At 45.4% G+C, this 16761-nt stretch overlaps 1 protein-coding gene across 19 annotated transcripts in view; it reads left to right on the top strand.

Annotated features, from left to right (window-relative positions):
• The window catches only part of nav3 (neuron navigator 3), a 333028-nt gene that overhangs the window by 237313 nt on the left and 78954 nt on the right, over positions 1–16761 (top strand). For 18 of the 19 annotated variants that reach the window (XM_078101055.1, XM_078101049.1, XM_078101047.1 and 15 more), the window contains 3 exons: positions 3995–4063; positions 9547–9689; positions 14643–15735. In XM_078101055.1, the coding sequence (XP_077957181.1) occupies positions 3995–4063; positions 9547–9689; positions 14643–15735 (1305 nt within the window). Of the gene's footprint in view, positions 1–60; positions 255–3994; positions 4064–9546; positions 9690–14642; positions 15736–16761 lie in introns of those variants that run through there. The other variant, XM_078101056.1, reaches the window with a different exon arrangement.

The following is a 16761-nucleotide window of genomic DNA, read 5'->3' as shown; positions in this document are numbered from 1 at the left end:
AAGGGAACTCCCTATTGGACGGCTTGCGACAGACCGCAGTCACGGGAGGTTGTCGGTGCTGGGTGTACAGGGGCCCGGGGCCTAGCAGGGCGCAGTGAAACCCTCCCTCTTTATCTTGCCATGTTCCGGGGCGAACAAGTTGACCCCCTCGTGCGGCGCTCCTCACGCCTGCCGACCTCCGTTTCCCGCGACAGGAAGAGCTGCTCGCCCTACGGGAGAGCCAACAGCCTGGCCAAGCCCGGCTCGTCTCCTAGGTACCGTCTCGCTTATCTGGGTGTGGGATTGCATCACGGCTACATCTTGGACCTTTCTGCGAGACACCCGGTGCTATGAGGAGGAGGGACTAGTGCATCATGAACTGCTTAATGGTTTGGTTCCACGTGTCCTGTTTTTATTCATTTGTGTGAAGCTTTTCTGGCATAGGCCTTCACATATGGATATTTCCTTGATCTTGGTTGTTACTGTCAGGGTGAATAAAGTCTTTTGTACTGCATGCTTGTGCATGTTTACATTCTCTTCATGTTTAGTTTGGTAAACTATCTGCCTGAGAAATAAGAGATATGTGTTTGCGTTTTAACACTTAATTTGAATCCTCTGAAAAATACAGAAATTCCCGATGTTAATGGAGCCTAGCAAGTAAATACTGCTGGTTTAGCACCCTTAGATGACCCAGGTCAGGTTACATGGTTTAGCATCTGATATACGTCAAACAGTCTCAGTCTTGCTTTAAAATGACAGGAAACAGTTCCACCTGTCGGACATAAGGCGCCAGGGGGCTTCATCAGAAGTACATGTTGGATGACCCAGAAGTCTTTCTTCTATAACCTGAGCCTAAAAGTCCCAGGAAAATAGTGATGACATTGGGGTTTTGCTGGACCTCTTAGACCACTTTACTCCAAAAAACGAATGCCATCTTTTTTTGTTGTTAGCTTTCTTTATCAGTCACATGATCGGTACAAGATGAATACAAGAGCTTTGGCTTGCCGTGGATTGTTCCGGTTTCACTCTTTAATATTGGTTAGTTGCAGCATGCCGTAAATAACCATAATCTAAATTTGACAACAGCTGCCTGCCCACACGTTAAGTGCTTCATGTGCTTCATGAAACATATCAAGCATCAGTTCACATTAGCTATTTGAGTTGACTGCGTCACATGCCCAAATGGATATATGACTTCATGTGTGAGTCTGCTAGATGTAGCTGTTTTTGGAGTGCCCATCAAGGAGTTCCCCACCCCCTCCTCCCTTGGACACCAAGGTTGGATGACATCCCATTACCTGCTGTCATCACGCCGGCCTGCAGTGGTTGAGCGCACGCCATTTTCATTTCTGACCCACCAGTTCGTGTCTGCCCTCGAGAGAGAGAGAGAGCGGCTACAATCAGGCTGAAACTGATAGTGCTCATATTTAATAGGACATTGAAGGCATATCGCTTGCATGTGTCCCGCAGCGTGGTGGAGATTTAAGCGGAGCCCCCGTTGATGTACGTCAAATGTGACAGACTGCATCCTCTTTATCTTTACCTCCACTCCTTCCCTTTTCCCTGGCCCTACATCCTGCCCCTTATGCGTGCTGGGGGTTTTTTCCACCTCGGAAAGATCTTACATCCCTGGGGGTTGGATGGGGGGGAGGTCAGGATGGGTCTTGTGGGGGGAATATGAACCGCACTGTCATATACAACTGTAGTCTATATGTGAGCTTCACTGACGTTACCTTCTTTTAAACCTAGTTCGCTAACCCCTCTGAATACACTCAAGAAAGGGGACAGAAACAAGGCAAAACCACAAAGGCACAAAAACAGTTAACTGCGACCCCTTTTTCCAACATAATGCTGAAAAGGCTTTTTAGAGTTTGACAGGCTCCATTAATCACTGTCTAAACAGGTCCTGTCTGTGTGTTAATAGCCATTTAGGGTATTTAATAGAGCACAAAACATACCACTGGGAAATTAAATGTGCGGACTGTGGGGGGAGTTTGGAGAACGCGGCAGAAGAAGAACATATTTTGTCGACAGACACCATTAAGCAGCGTGTCATGTATCACATAGTTAATTATTTTTGGCAAAATGAGCTCTGCTCTATAATGGGAAGCTAACCTGAACCTGTTTCCCCTCTGTTCTCCTGTCTGCTCCGGAGCTCGTCAGCATAACGCCGCGTCATGAAAACCATGCAAGGTCGATTGGCAACGTACAGTGAGTCGGCGCTTTATCGCAGGTGTTTTAAAAGCGTCGTGTAGATATATTAGACGTGCGTAAAGTAGATGGTGTGTGCTTCTGCAGAGGAGGAGAGGAGTACCTAGGACTACGTAAAGGTGAATGTGTCTGCTGAACTTGTCTCTTTCATTCCCTTTGGGTCAGTGTCAGCTAAATGAGTGAAGTGCTATAATGTAGAAGTGTGTTGGCATTTCAGAGCACAGGAAATTAGTCGGGGCAGAGAATAAGATGACCGCAGTGCGTAACTCAGCCAACCCAGTACAGCTAGTTTACTTTACTTTCACTCTCCAACTCCAAACCAGCAACCCACAATCGCAGCACAGGACAAATTGTTCCTCGTTGACAGCGGAGACGGATGTCTGAACAGGCCGACGTTGGTAGCGTCCTCAGTCCACCAGCTGAAGCATACCGGTCTTTGGAGAGACACTTTTAGGATTTACAGTTGATTATCTTGTACGGTAAAAAGGACTTATTTGAGGACTCCACTTTTTGTCTCAAGTCAGTCATAACAGATTATTTTGTAATACTCAAGTGTCAATAAGAAATTGCTTGCAAAACTTGTGATGGGCGACGCTTTTGTGCACTTGAGTTATTTAATGGAGAATTATGCTAGCTGGCAAGTAGAGTCAGCTTATTATTTGTTTCTTTAATTTAAAACTGAAAAATTGGGGGGGGGGCTAACCAACACGACTCGGCCCGGAGTGAGGAATTGGATGTGTGGCGGGAGTCCGTGACTAGAGCCCGAAATGCGTGACTGTCACGCTCAATGCGTGACACTTGAGAGCCAACCACAGTCTTTGTTAGCATCTGGTAGCATCTTTGTTAGCATCTGGTTTCCTGTAGTCATTGTTATCTTTGTTGTATGTTCAATGGTTCATACCATGGACTGCTTGCCACAACACTGCCCGCAACAACATATTTTAGTTCCATTTTCCATTCTGTTTTTGTGTGTATTTTTATAAATGTTAGCATTGTGCTAGCTGAGGTGCATTTAGCCCAAGTGTCCATAGAAAACCTGGACAGAACCTCTGGCAGAAGCTCAAATTATGCTCTTTCTTGGAGTATGGGATTACCTAACTCAAGGTGAAGACATGAGCAATAGAGGGGCTTTGAATGGCGGCTTCGGTCACTCAGTCTATGACAACAATGGTTTGCAAGTTACACCGTTCACACAGGAAGTTTCCTTCAGAGCATTTACACACTGGAATAAACAGCAGTCTCGCCACCTGGCCTTCCACTACATTGTTTACTGGTGTAGGCATGATGATTAAAGAACTCCACAAGTAGATTAACTACTTCCTGTCAAGCATCGAGGCAACTTAATTCCCCATCTCCACGAGTGACTAAGAGTTAGTGTTTGGCTATAAACTGTGACTGGTGCTGCCGGCATTTCCTTTTGCCTCAGCCTCGTGCGTTGGGTTTATTCTTCAATTGACGCCGCCGCCAAATTCCCGATTGCGAAGTCTCTCGAGCTGTTTCATGTCAACGGTCCTATGAATATCTTGAGAGATGTTGTTGGCTTAGTCATTCGCATGTGGTAATAAACATATGTGAGCCATCATGTGCAATAAAATAGAAATGTTTTCTGACGTGCTGCAGTGCAGCATGTGGTATGCGCTTCTTCTTTCCTCCCTGTTAATCTCCTCTGCTTCCATCTGAATGACTCCTCTCACGCACATTATTAGATTAAGGCATGGATTATTAAGAAAATTCCGGGAAGACACTGTTCTCGGTCCTCCTCTCTCCGTTTTAACGGTCCTGCTGTCATCTGCTCTCTCTTCAGTCTCACAGCGCGATATGCAAGTCCTCCGGGCCACAGTGGAATAGGGTCACCACAGAAGAAAAACACAAGGTAAACATGGCAAACACTGCCTTACTGCCTTTATTTGATTACTTCTTTGTTTGTGTGTGTGTTTGAATTGCTTTTACCACAACCTCCATGCTTTCACAGATGTTTTATGTTTTGCTAAACATGTCCATGCTTTTGTGATATTGTATTACCACCTCAGGCAGGTCAAAGGTCAGGGTCAGCTACAGAGCAGCTGGCAGGGTTTCAGTGTTTTCCTCAAGGATACTGCAGCAGGGCGTAGACGAGCGCCACAGTTAAAAGGCGTGCTCCATCCACATTCTAACACTCCCTGTTACATTTTCATATGTGATTGGTAGAATTAAATGCAACATGAGTATTCGGGAAGTAGATTGAACACATTCTCAAATGACATGACTCACATCAAAACTGACCAACTTTACAGAAGACAACCTTCACCTTCAGACGTCACATTCACGCCCACTTGATCTGAGGGAAAGGCAAGTAGTTTATTTGCACATCTGTGATCTGTGCTCTGTGCTCAGACTAGAACTTTTACGACTCGAGAAGTTCCGTTCTGTGTGGCGTGTCCTTTGCAAATGTGCCTTTTACACATCTTTGGGGAAAAGGCTGGTGCCAAATAAGCCACCAGACATTATAAGGACACTCTTTGTGTTGCCAAGCTGCCGCTCGCGGTCAGGGAACCACAGGCTTCTCTTTTCGGTGTCACGTGTGAGCTGGTAGACTTATCAAACACACACTCTGGGCCACTGACCTTCCTATCATCTCGTTAACATAAGCATAGTGGCCCCCCCCTCGCATACGGTATGTACACACCCTGGAGCCCAGTTGTCTGATGCTCGCTGCATTTGTTCCAGCTCTGGGGGAAGTGGGAAATGACGTGTTGGCAAATAATTCCTCTCAAGTCGCCACTGAGCAATGGCAAAAATGCTGTAGCCAGCAGCTCCAGCCCTCCGAGTGGTAATCAGCCCTCTCACATCAATGACAACAAACCTCAATTCAAACCTCAATGCTGCTGCTCTGCACACTCATTTCTGCCCAAATGTGTACAGACACAACACAACGGTGATAATGTAACCATTGCCCCGTTGCCATCTGATCCTCATTCGTACAAGTGTGCTTACCAGTTAATTGACAAGTAATTGTGAATTCCTGCCATTGTTCTTAACACAGGCGGAACGCGTCCACTGATCGTCTATTTTACGCTTGGCTTTACAAGGAAGACTTACTGGTGATTGTTGCGTGCCACCTTAGAGCTCCTCGTACATTTCTAAACTCGAATTGTGTTCCTTGTTGGTAGTCATCTCTCCAATGAACCGCTGTGTGGGCCGGTTTTATGGTGTCAGCCATTCATTTTCATTCGCTTTTCTCTGTGACACTTTGATCCAGAGTATTGGGACTATAGTCGGGAGTCAAACAAAGCCCAATAGTGTGAGACAAGGAGTGTGTCAAGTGTATTTTTAAAGAGAAAATATGTGCAACAGAAATAAATTCTTCTGTGAATATCAGAATGTCAGAATCTGCCGCAGTCCCAGACTTTAAAAATGAACACAACTGCAGATGTATTTGTGACTAAAGTCTTGATGGACCGCAGCCTACTGCCAGAGGGACTGGAATAGTTTGTATTAAGGGTGAGAGGCGTCAGCTACAATGAGACCTGGAAGTGAACAAGTCATGGAGGAATGGCGGATTACAGCCAATCACCCTCTCAGCAGAGCGAAAGCGATGGTGATGGAGGTTCGATTCCATGGTGGCCCCGTCAAAGGGAATCATTATTGTCTTTGGCAGGTTGAACTTCTTCAGCTGCCTCAGAAAAACGTTTAGCGGGCCATCGCCAAAGTATGTCTGTTACGGGGGGGAAGGGGACACCAGAGCTGTCCCTTCTTGATGAGAGACTGGCGGCAATGATTGGGGATCGGGGACAGGGTCTGGGCCAACATCGGCGTCAGGGGGGTCGAGGCACGTTTGGAAGCTGTGCCACATTATGTAGCACAGCACATGCCAGCACGATTTTGCACACCTTTTCGGGAGTAGACAATAACCCCCCTCCAGTGCAGTCGAGGCAGCGGCATCTGCCCTTAAACATGCCGATGGTGCGCTGCACTACAGCGCGAATCCTTCCATGTGCCACATCTTCTAAGAGCGCAAGATCAGCCATTACGCGTCATTACACATTGTGATGGCATCATGGCATTTTATTACCGTCCATTTGATTGCATCTGACAAGCAACCGCTGTGTTTTGAGGATGAATTGCATAACATGCCAATATTATTGCAGAACATATTTCACTTTTCTTTTTGAAAATGTGTTAATTTGTATTTCTGTTTGTTTTACGCTGCAGATCGATCAAACGGGTGTTCGTGTTATTTATGAGAGGCAGTATTAGCATTTTTTTTTACAACAGTCTAGTTTTACACACTTTCACACACGTTTGCGTGTTTCTTGCATTTGCCGACGGTTCTCATTTCACCCGTTTTTGTGCGTACGCATGGGTCCGAGCTTGCGTGAAGGACCGCACATTTTTCCGTCAAGTTTGCTTTTTATAAATACCAATTATTGCGTAGAGAGCGGCGTACGCCTTCTTTTGTGCGTACGCAACGTTTATAAATGAGGCCCCAGGTCACCACACCTGTAGGCAGACGCATCCACACAAGAGAGAATTCCAATCTCATTAAATACAGAATTTAGTCAAAATCCAAGGCCTCCTGGATAATTGGAAAATATGTGTATAAATCAGCAATATTGTGATCACCAGCTGTAACACCAAATTAAACCACGGGCCGGAAGTGAGGAGACCAATGGCACCTCTCCCGCCTCCTACCCTGTCCCCCAGCCCCCACTTCTAGCTCAAATAACACACGTCTACAAAATCGGCTACAACCTACAGGAATGGTCCTTCACCGTCATGTTGGACAGTGTGTTGGCCACCTGCTAGCTAGTGCAATCTTTCTTTTACTTTTCTTCCATTTTAATGAGCCTGAGGTGACCCTGTGTAAATCCTTGTGACCTGAAGGTAGTCTGTACTCCAGACGCGCTGCACCACATCGCCTGCTCTCAGGAGGAGAATCAGTGACAAAAGTCTTGGCCAGAGAAAAGTCATGTTAAGCGCTGTGACTGACAGGCCGGTTCATGCATGTGTCTGTTCTGTGTCCAGTGCAGTCCCAAAACACAATCATTGTTACATGTCTTTCTTCTTGGGCTCCAGTTTTCTGAAGCATTATCAAACATGTAGTTTGGAAGATGAAAGAATATTATGATAAAAGGCTATTCGATCTGATATCCATCCAAATTGCTTCAATCTCACCCTCATTTCCCGATGCTTAGCTCTTATCATCTCCTGCAGCTACTGTATTCTTCTCTCATTCTCTCCCTATCTGCATCCATTCCCGCTCCTTTGTTCTTTGTTGTGTCTTCTTAGTGTGTTTTTTCTTCATCTCTTTCTCACTCTGTTCTGTCCCTTTCCTTGTTGATTGTATGTGACAAAGCTAAAGGGCTTATAGCCACTGTTGTGTGTGCACGTGCGTGTACAGTACGTGTGTGTGTGTGCTCATTCGTCGTTGTCGGGTATTTATCTTGAACATCCAAATGTGAAGTTTCTATTCCCACCCGGTCCTGTCTATGCTCTCTTTCTCTTCCTTTTTCTCTCTTTTTTGTGGGGCTGCTGCAGTACCAGTCCATCGGCACGACCACCTCTGCTCTCCCACCTGGATCAGCATCTCTGAACAGAATAGTCTGCTAGTGTTGTCGCAGTCTTTCAGGATATTCAGAGAAACTGTATCTCTGCACATTTGCTCTTTTCATTTTTTTTCAATGCACAACCGTCTGTATAAAGCAGCGTATTCATTGTTCAGCACATGGACTTATAAGGCAGTTTTTCCTCCGAGTACATGTCGTGCTGCTTTCCTAAATGCTGAGCCGGGCTCTTTCTTTCATTTCTTTTCAAGGGAGACACCTAAAGTAAACTACAATCTTTTTCTTATTGCAATAGAAAATACGCCCGTAATTAACATCAGCGTGGTAATAAATGCTTTTAGGCCAGCGGTGTGCAGTATATGATATACGTATCCATTATTAGAAGGGCGAACAGAATTTTCCCAAAAAACATGCTTTATCAAGAAAAAAAGTATATGTCAACTGAGATGTGGATTATGCTCCATCCTACAAGCACCCGGTTGCAGACCACCTCTCAGAGTTCGGACCAGTTCCAATCATTTATTTGGACAAAAACAGAACCCCAGCCTTTTTAATTAAGCTGTGTTACTAACGTATGTCTAAAAGTGTTTAAAGGATATTAGGAGTTGCCACACTATTGACTTGGTCACTCTGTAGTAGTTTTTGGTTGCAGAAGCAGAAACGTCCAGATGAATGTAATCATAGCTCCTTCCATCTGCCAGAGGGATAAATCACAAGCTCAGGCAGTGTTGGGAGATGTTTCTCACTAGTTTTAAATCATTGCTCCATGTCAATTTCTTTCTTGTTTTAGTTTTATTAAGAGCTTTAAAAGCAAAATGAAACATATGAAATACGTTGGTGTTTTTTTTTTTTTTTGACCACTTTTAAAAAAAGAATTTCCCCTCCGATATCTTGGTTCCATCTGCCATCTAGACGCGAGTGACATATTCAGCAGGGACCCTCGATTTTCTTCGATTTCTTCTTCTTTTTCACTTTAACACTGTTAAAGAACATCACGACAGCCTTCATGCAGGGAGGCAGGAAGAAACCAACTCGGTTTTCTGTTGTTTGCTATTTCTTTATAAAGACCAGGCAATGAATGGAAACACCCACGGCCTCTCTGATGCAGGCGAGGTCGTTTCTCAATGCTTTTCAGAACCACCATCCTTCACTCCCACCCTGTCAGCTGGGAGACTTTAAGACTGGGCTCGTCTTTCTTTCTCTTGTCAAATATATTTTGATTGGAGTGAACTTGGCATAGTCTACTCCCCAACGTGCAAGGACGCAATCTATAAAGAATATATAGATATATAGATATATATATATATACATATATATAGATATATATATATAGATATCACGTCAACCATGATGATGATGATCAATAGTAAAAATGAACTTGCTATGATCCGTGTGCCAGATGCCATATCTGTTGTTGGAATAACTGACCAACAAATGACTAGAAGCAACTGGCGTTAATGCATGTAAAGTTATAGTGCTACAAAAACAGTTTTTTTGCAGTAGTTTTTGATGACATCATTCAATATAATATGTGTGTGTGTGTGTGTGTGTGTGTGTGTGTGTGTGTGTGTGTGTGTGTGTGTGTGTGTGTGTGTGTGTGTGTGTGTGTGTGTGTGTGTGTGTGTGTGTGTGTGTGTGTGTGTGTGTTGTAAGAGAGAAGAAATGTCCCTTCATTTATTCCAAACCTGGTCGGAGGCAAAGCTTCTCTGAAGGTCCAAATTGGTCTTACCCCATGACAATGAGTGATGTTGTCATGTAGAGTCTGCTTCACACTCCGAATATGTCACCTTAACATCCGACCCCTCTGTCGCAGGTTGCCAGGCCCCTCCAGAGCACCTGCTGCAGGCGGCGGGTCCTCCAGGAGCCCGGGCTCGTCCAACCTCAACCGTCGCAGCCAGAGCTTCAACAGCATCGACAAGAGCAAGCCCCTCCAGTATGCCAGCGGCAACGACAGAGGTGAGAGCGCCGCGTGGCTGATGGCGTTAGAAAGCTCCTGCTTGGCAGGAGCAGAAGGTAGTGCGGAGCGCCCACGGCCACATTCTCCCTCCCCGCCACTTGGTGGCACCGCCGGCTCAGGCAGGCGAGGCCCTCATTTCACCAGTCCCCACCCGTCTGCTGAATCATCTACGGCTCTTTGCACCACTAAGTGGAGGTCCTCCCACCACAGAAAAAGTCATTTTAGGGACGACAGAAAGGGGCAAATGCAGGCAGCTGCTCTGCCGAGCGCGGCAAAGCTAATTAGAGTGATTATGTTCTCAAGAGAACGGTCTCACAGTGGAGTGTGCAGCAGTTTATTTCACACCAAAGTGAATATTTCCTTTACAGACTTGGTCTGTAAATAATCTGCTTTAGCTCACTCAATCTAAATGTAGCTTATTGTTTAACAGTTTTAAGATTGAATTTTGGGATCATCAAAAGATTTATCATGACTCATCGGCTCACTGAGTGATAAAGATTCAAATCAAGCCCAGCGCTCGCAGTCATTTACTGATGAAAACCATTAATGATGAGGTCTAGGTCGTTGTGATGCCAAACCTTTTGGTTTTTTCCAACGGCTGGCATCACTCTATAGAGTCAACAGAGGATGAGCAGGAGAAGGTAATGGAGGTGGAGGAGAGGTTTCCTTTCTCACCTGTCATCAGATCCTAAAAGTCCAAGCGGGATGTGCACTCACCCCAACCCCTTCTGAGTGTCACTTCATAGGGAGGGCATGGTGAGAGGTGATGGAAGGGTCATTGTTTGGAGTTGAAAAGAGAGCAGCAAGGGATGCTTTCATTTCAAAATATTTTTTTTCCTTTAGGTTGATCTTTCAGGAAACAGTCACAAACGATTCGGTCCATCGGTCTCTTTTTACTTTTTTACGAGGTGGATGCATCCTTAGCGGGACCATTCACACATGGTATGAGTCCTGCAGTGAAGCTCAAACCAGATCCTTTCATTTGTTTTAAAGTAACGGATGAAAAGCAAAGAAGAAAAATCAATTGTGAGGAAATGTCAGTGATGCAGCCAGAGCCTTTTGGGAAGAAGCAGGAGAGAGAGAACAAAAGACAGGAAGGGTTTTCTTGAGGTTTTTTCTCTTACGGATCATGTTTCACATTCCCTTTCGTTTTAAATCCTTTGATTTTTTTTCTTTTCTTTCACTCAGGGCTTTACAAGCCATTGTTTTTTTGTAATATATACAAATACATATTCATATATGATCAGATAACAGTTCTGATAACAGAAATTGTTCTCTTTTGTTCAATGCCATGTGTGCACCACCCACCATAACAAATTCCTCATATGTCCAACACACTCGGCAAATAAATGTTTCTGATTGCTGACGTCAATAAGGATGCAGCCCTTTTCATCCATCTGCATCCCATTTGTTTGGGCATGATGATCTGATAGTCAGCCACCCTCTCAATACATACAAAATAGTCAGCAGAGCTTTTCAGATTTTTGTCAATAGACAGTCCAGATTCTCATTACAGTTTTATGGTGACAATATTATGCTGTTGGCCCACATGCAATTACCAGATGTATTGTCATTGTGCCTCTTGTCTAATTTCTACTGAGCTTATTCATTTCCACATGGATGTTATGCTCATATCAGCTGTTTTCTCAACTTTCCCTTTTTTTGTGTTCAAATAATTATAACATTTTTGTAGTCAATTCACTAACAAAGATGATCACACTGTGATGTTAATTTATGTAGTTTGGCAGTTGCACATCTGGGTATTAGGATTTCGAATGGCTATAGACACAGATGTGGATAGTAGCTTTGTGTCACAGGCCTAACTGTGACCCAGAAAAGAGGCTACGGGTCCGAGTCATAATTACCATCATTTGTTTTATATCTACGGCCTCATGTAGGATGAAGTGATTCAGTGTTTCACTGCACACAGAACCTCCTTCTGACAAGAGCTCAAAGGGCACGAAGGGAGTTACCCGTGTCGCCTTGCAACTATTTCATTAGCTTCAGCCGACTAAATTAAACCACAGAAAGGCCTGTAATATTCGACCAAAGAAGCCAAAGAATGAAGCTGCTGAAGTCCTCTGGAGACAGCGCCTTATTGATCTGACTGTGGTGTTAGGGGAACAGCTGTAGCGGTCAACTCAAAGAGCACTAAAAAAAGAAGCAGAGGTATGGAAGAGGGCTCATGTCATCGCTGCATAGCCGACATTTGAACCAATCGTCCGTGAATCTGTGTGAGTTAGTGTGTGAACGAGTCATTCCAAACAAGGGTTGTATCACTGGAATCCAGGCATCGCTTAGAGGAGACCGGACCAGGAGGAATGACATTTCATTCTTCCCCCCCGAAAAAACAAGACAAGAGGAATCTGTTGCCATGGCAACGACCAGTCGTTGCGCGGTGAAAAATGAGACGAGACAGGCGGGGGGGGGTGTATTTCTAAGACGAGGTTAATTGACTGGACACACGAACACTCACACAGACACAGAATCACGCAAATGCTTGTAACCACCTTTTCAGTTAACATTTAAAACTGCCTTGAGGGCTACTGCACTCATCTCTAAAGATGAAGGGTAACAGAGAGGACACAGACAAACACACGCATGGGTGCTGTCTCATCTGTGTTTATGAGTGACTAGACAAACACGCGCGCACACACACACACACACAGAAAGAGACACTCAATGAGGGTGTGTTTTCTATATGCCATCTGATTTTATGAATTCATCTATTGCATTAGCACACTTGGTTAGGATTCTTTGGCGTCATTTAGGTTTAGAATTTAACGGAATTTATGTAGATAAGTAAAGTACATTGCGCTAGTTAACTTAAGTAAGTAAGAGGTGCGCAACTAAGCTATTTGACACCTCTGGCTGTGATACTGTGATTGTAACCCAATCATGCCTCCTCTGGTCTGAGATCAGATCCTTGTGCATTCTGACTCCTCCTACCTTTCTAAGAAGGAGAGTGTCTTCTAGAACATTGCTCTTAAAGATCTGTCTTACAGCCAAAAAGAAGTGCTATTGCTGTACGACACAGTGCACTGGGGCGTTTTCGAGTCTTCAGACATGTAAGCTGGGTAAAGTCTCTCAGCCACAGCTGAAACGGAACGCCCTCCCCTCTGCCTGCCCGAAGGGGCTTTAAACTGCAGACTGGAGGAGCCTCACAGCCACCTAAACCCGGCTCACAGTGCTGACTGACAGCCAGACAGACACTCACTCTGTCTAATGGCGCACAACCTCATGCTGTCACTGTCGCCTTCCGGTCTTCATTCCCTTCACATCCCTAATTCTCTGTCCCCGTATGCATTGTCTTTCCCTGGAAAGTGGCCTCAAACTGCATATCTGTACGCGCCTGCCTGCCTGTCTTCTGTTGTAACCGTCTCTCTTAAATACTATATTTATCTGTCTGGTGCTGCTGGATGCTCTCGGCATAAAGGAAAGGGAGAGAGTACTGATGGTCAGTCTGTCAACCAGACAGGTAAAGTTGTGTGTGTGCGCCTTTATAAAGGTCATCCCTCAGCGCTGGAACCTAAAGCGTGTATTTTACACCCATGACAGATGTTTGGGTGATCTGTACTTGTGTTTCTGTGTGTGATTTTGCTCAGCGAGTCATATTTTCTTGTAACATTAAAATGTTAATCTGGTAGCTGTAAACACCTTTGTAATGCATCATAGCTCGTGGCCTGTAATTAAAAAGATAGTTGTCTCTATTATTTATAAAAAAATATGACATAGAGACAACATGGGCTACATGATTAGTAATTGACTTTTGGCATTAATTACAGGATTATTTGTGAACCTAATTTATCACCTCATACACATAATCTTTTGTTAATATTTATTTTCACTACCATTAATTCATTTATTAGAACATAATAGAGCTGAAAGCAAAACAACTTGTGCTCCGTTTGAATTCAGCATTTCTCTTTACAACGTTTCCCATGCCGTTACTCTCCAAATGTAACACAAAACCCACTGTGATGTCCCTCACACGTGTTCCTATATGTGTAGATGAATAATAACCCGTTATATCAGCAGCATTTTATGCATTTTGTTTGTGGATTCTCTGAAGGAGCGAGGACTCTCGATCTTCTGCCAGGGTTGAACAACCTTGCAGGGATAAATCCCTGGATCAGAAGGAAGCGTCAGCTGCTCTACACCCACTGCTTTCTCAATATATAGACATTTTGGAGTTGAGATTTAAGTTCCCACATTTTTCTGATATCTTTATAGTTCTAAAACCCATAGTTCTAGGAAAGGCTGACATTCTTCAGTTATAACAAGTTTGAAAATTTGAAAATAACTGTTCAAACTCTTACTTACTCTTACTAACTTTCAAGACTGATGAACAGCAAATCTGGGTGAATGGTGTCCTCTTGGAGGGAAATTCTCCATTCATGGTCGAAGCTGCTGTGATCTCTTTCATTGCGGGTTTACGACATGGTTGCGCCATCCCTTATTCCCACTGTCATCCACCTGCAAACATGCTGTGACAAGCTTCTATACAAGTGTGAATAAGGAGGGGGAGGGGGGGGTCTGAACACAAAGTTAGAGCACATTTGAGTGCAAGCACCTTTGAGAATCCAGTGTAATGTAACCTTGCAATCTTTTTTACTGTAATATATTCTGCCAATTGGGACTGAACACGAAGAATCTTCTGAAAGTTTCCAATTCTCGCTTAACTTTTGAGCTAAATATGTGCAAAACCACCTGGGACTTTGGAAAGGTTATTTTTCTCATGTCAGATGAATCCAGGAAGACTGTGAAGGTTGAGTGTTTTCTCCAAGAAATGTTGGTCGGTATTTAAAGTTCTTCCTATTGTCACTTCAGTGGATACTTCAACCATATAAAAGAAAAAAATATCAATGTGGCACAAAAATATGTATTTTAATGGGAAATATGACATATTTACCAAATAATCCTTCCTGTTTGTCTCTTCCTGCCTGATTCAGAAGCGGTGAGGAGCATCCCAGTACCCGTCGGGATGAACGGGAGCGGCACAGGCGGGACGGTCCCCACCAGCCTCAGTGGGCAGCAGCTGGCCTCTGCCATCCCCTCGCACGCTGCCGGCAAGTCCTGGCGCAGCAAGTCCATGAACCTCAAGCACAGCGCCACTTCGTCCATGCTGGCAAGCCCCACGCACTCCCCCATCCTCTCACCCCAGGCCTCTGAGGGCCTTCACCCGCACGGAGGGGATGGGTCAAAAGCAGGGTTGGCCGGTAGTGGCGGAGCCCAGAGGTCAATGCTGGAGAAGTTCCGCTTGATCAACCCCAGATCGGCTTCACGCGCGTCTGCGTCGGTGGCGGAGATGTCTCTGCAGGAGGAGGACGACATGTTGGAGTACGGCGAAGAGGAATTGACGCCCACGGGGTCGGTGTGCAGCAGCAGCGGTAACAACGCTACGTCCAAGCAGATGTCTACCAAGACCACAGCGCCGTCCCTCGCTGCACCAAGCAGGACCTCCTCTTCCTCCAACCCTTCATTTTCAAAAGCGTCTGCCAACGGCAGCAGATCCGTGGCCTCGTCCAAAGACAAGGAGGACAGAGGCAGATCTGGGAAGTCCTCTAAAGACAGCTCTCCACCCAAAGAGGAGCGTGAGTCATTCGCCGACCCCACCAAGAAGACCTCTAAAATTGCCAGCCTCATCCCCAAGGGGGGGAAGCCGTCATCGGGAAAGAAAGACGGAGGCACCTCCTCGGCTACCAGCAGCATCCCCAAGTCGGGACTCAAAACTCCCTCACAAACAGCGTCTAAGCCTCAGAGCCAGGCCACCTTGAACAGCAGCGGCAACATGCGGGGTGGAGAGGGGGACCGAGCCAAGCTGACAAAAGGGGGCCAAGGCGGGAGTTTCTACATACAGCGGCCCGGTGGGGGCCCAGAGGGCAAGAGGACCAGCATGACCTCCTCCACCAGCACCTCAGCCCTGTCTGGGACCAGTGGGATAATGGGAGGAGGAGCCCTCGGAGGGAACGGAGTAGTTCAGCTTCCCCAGCAGCAGCAGCACAACCACCCCAATACTGCCACTGTGGCCCCCTTCATGTACAGGTGAGACGTGCGTGTGTGTGTGTGTGTGTGTGTGTATTACATCCATGCACAAGCAAAGTTGTCTATTTCCAACTGTCCTACACTATTTAACCCCAGAGAGGTCCATATATTGACCCTTATTCTTATAACCTTAACTGCACACACTCACCCAGGATGTTCCTGGAGCACTCCCAGTGATCAGCTGGCGCTCCCCCCACTTTGCATCTTGCTCCCGCCTCCACATCTTTTCACAGTCATTATAGTACAAATTAACATCCCCTGCCTGACGCTTGCCAAAGCCTATTATCTCCCTGTCTGGGTATCGTCTCTGATGCGAGGATCCCAGACATCGGCAGTGTCTTCTCGTCACACAACCGGTGTTGTTTTGATGCACGTAGCTGGCGTTGCAGGAAGTGGGTAAATCTGCCCGGCAGCTTCAACGACGGCAGAGGTACCAGAGGGTGAAAAAAACGGTAGCGCCGCCAAAGTTTCTGAGATGGCTTTGTATTCAGAGAGAAAGAGAGTTTTGAATCCCATTAAACAAGGCTTAATCCCTCACCCTTCTCTCCCTCTCTCGTCTGACTACTCTGGTGTGCACAGTCAGCTTTGCCTCACTGAGCTGTGCCTCTTTCCAGCATTAGCATTACTTTAATCCTCCACGTTCAGCAAGTTAAAACAGTCCGCGGCCGATACTGGGTGATGAGTCAGTTAAAAAAAAAGGGATCCAAAGGCCCAATCGATGAGCAATAGGTTAAAAAAAATGTTTCCAAAATGTACCGTATGTGATGCCACAACATAAACCTAATATAAACAGACTTGGGGAACGAATTCACAATTTGTACTTACCGAGAGATGCTGCAGGTTTCTACTCAACAGTTTGAGTTTCTAGTGGTACTAGAAACCCTTTCTTCCTATTATCTCTATTACACAATATATATTCTCTATTATGTAGTTATATATAGATGGTGGCGCATGGAGTGCGCAGGGAAGCGTAACGTTGGCGGTTTTGCACCCCGGCTGCTCCATGTCCCATGTCGAAGTGTCCCT

This window comes from Gasterosteus aculeatus, chromosome 4 (genome assembly GCF_964276395.1).
Source record: "Gasterosteus aculeatus chromosome 4, fGasAcu3.hap1.1, whole genome shotgun sequence".
NCBI classification, from domain to species: domain Eukaryota; kingdom Metazoa; phylum Chordata; class Actinopteri; order Perciformes; family Gasterosteidae; genus Gasterosteus; species Gasterosteus aculeatus.
The sequence above is the reverse complement of the archived record's forward strand: the minus strand, read 5'-3'. Positions and strand labels throughout refer to the sequence as shown.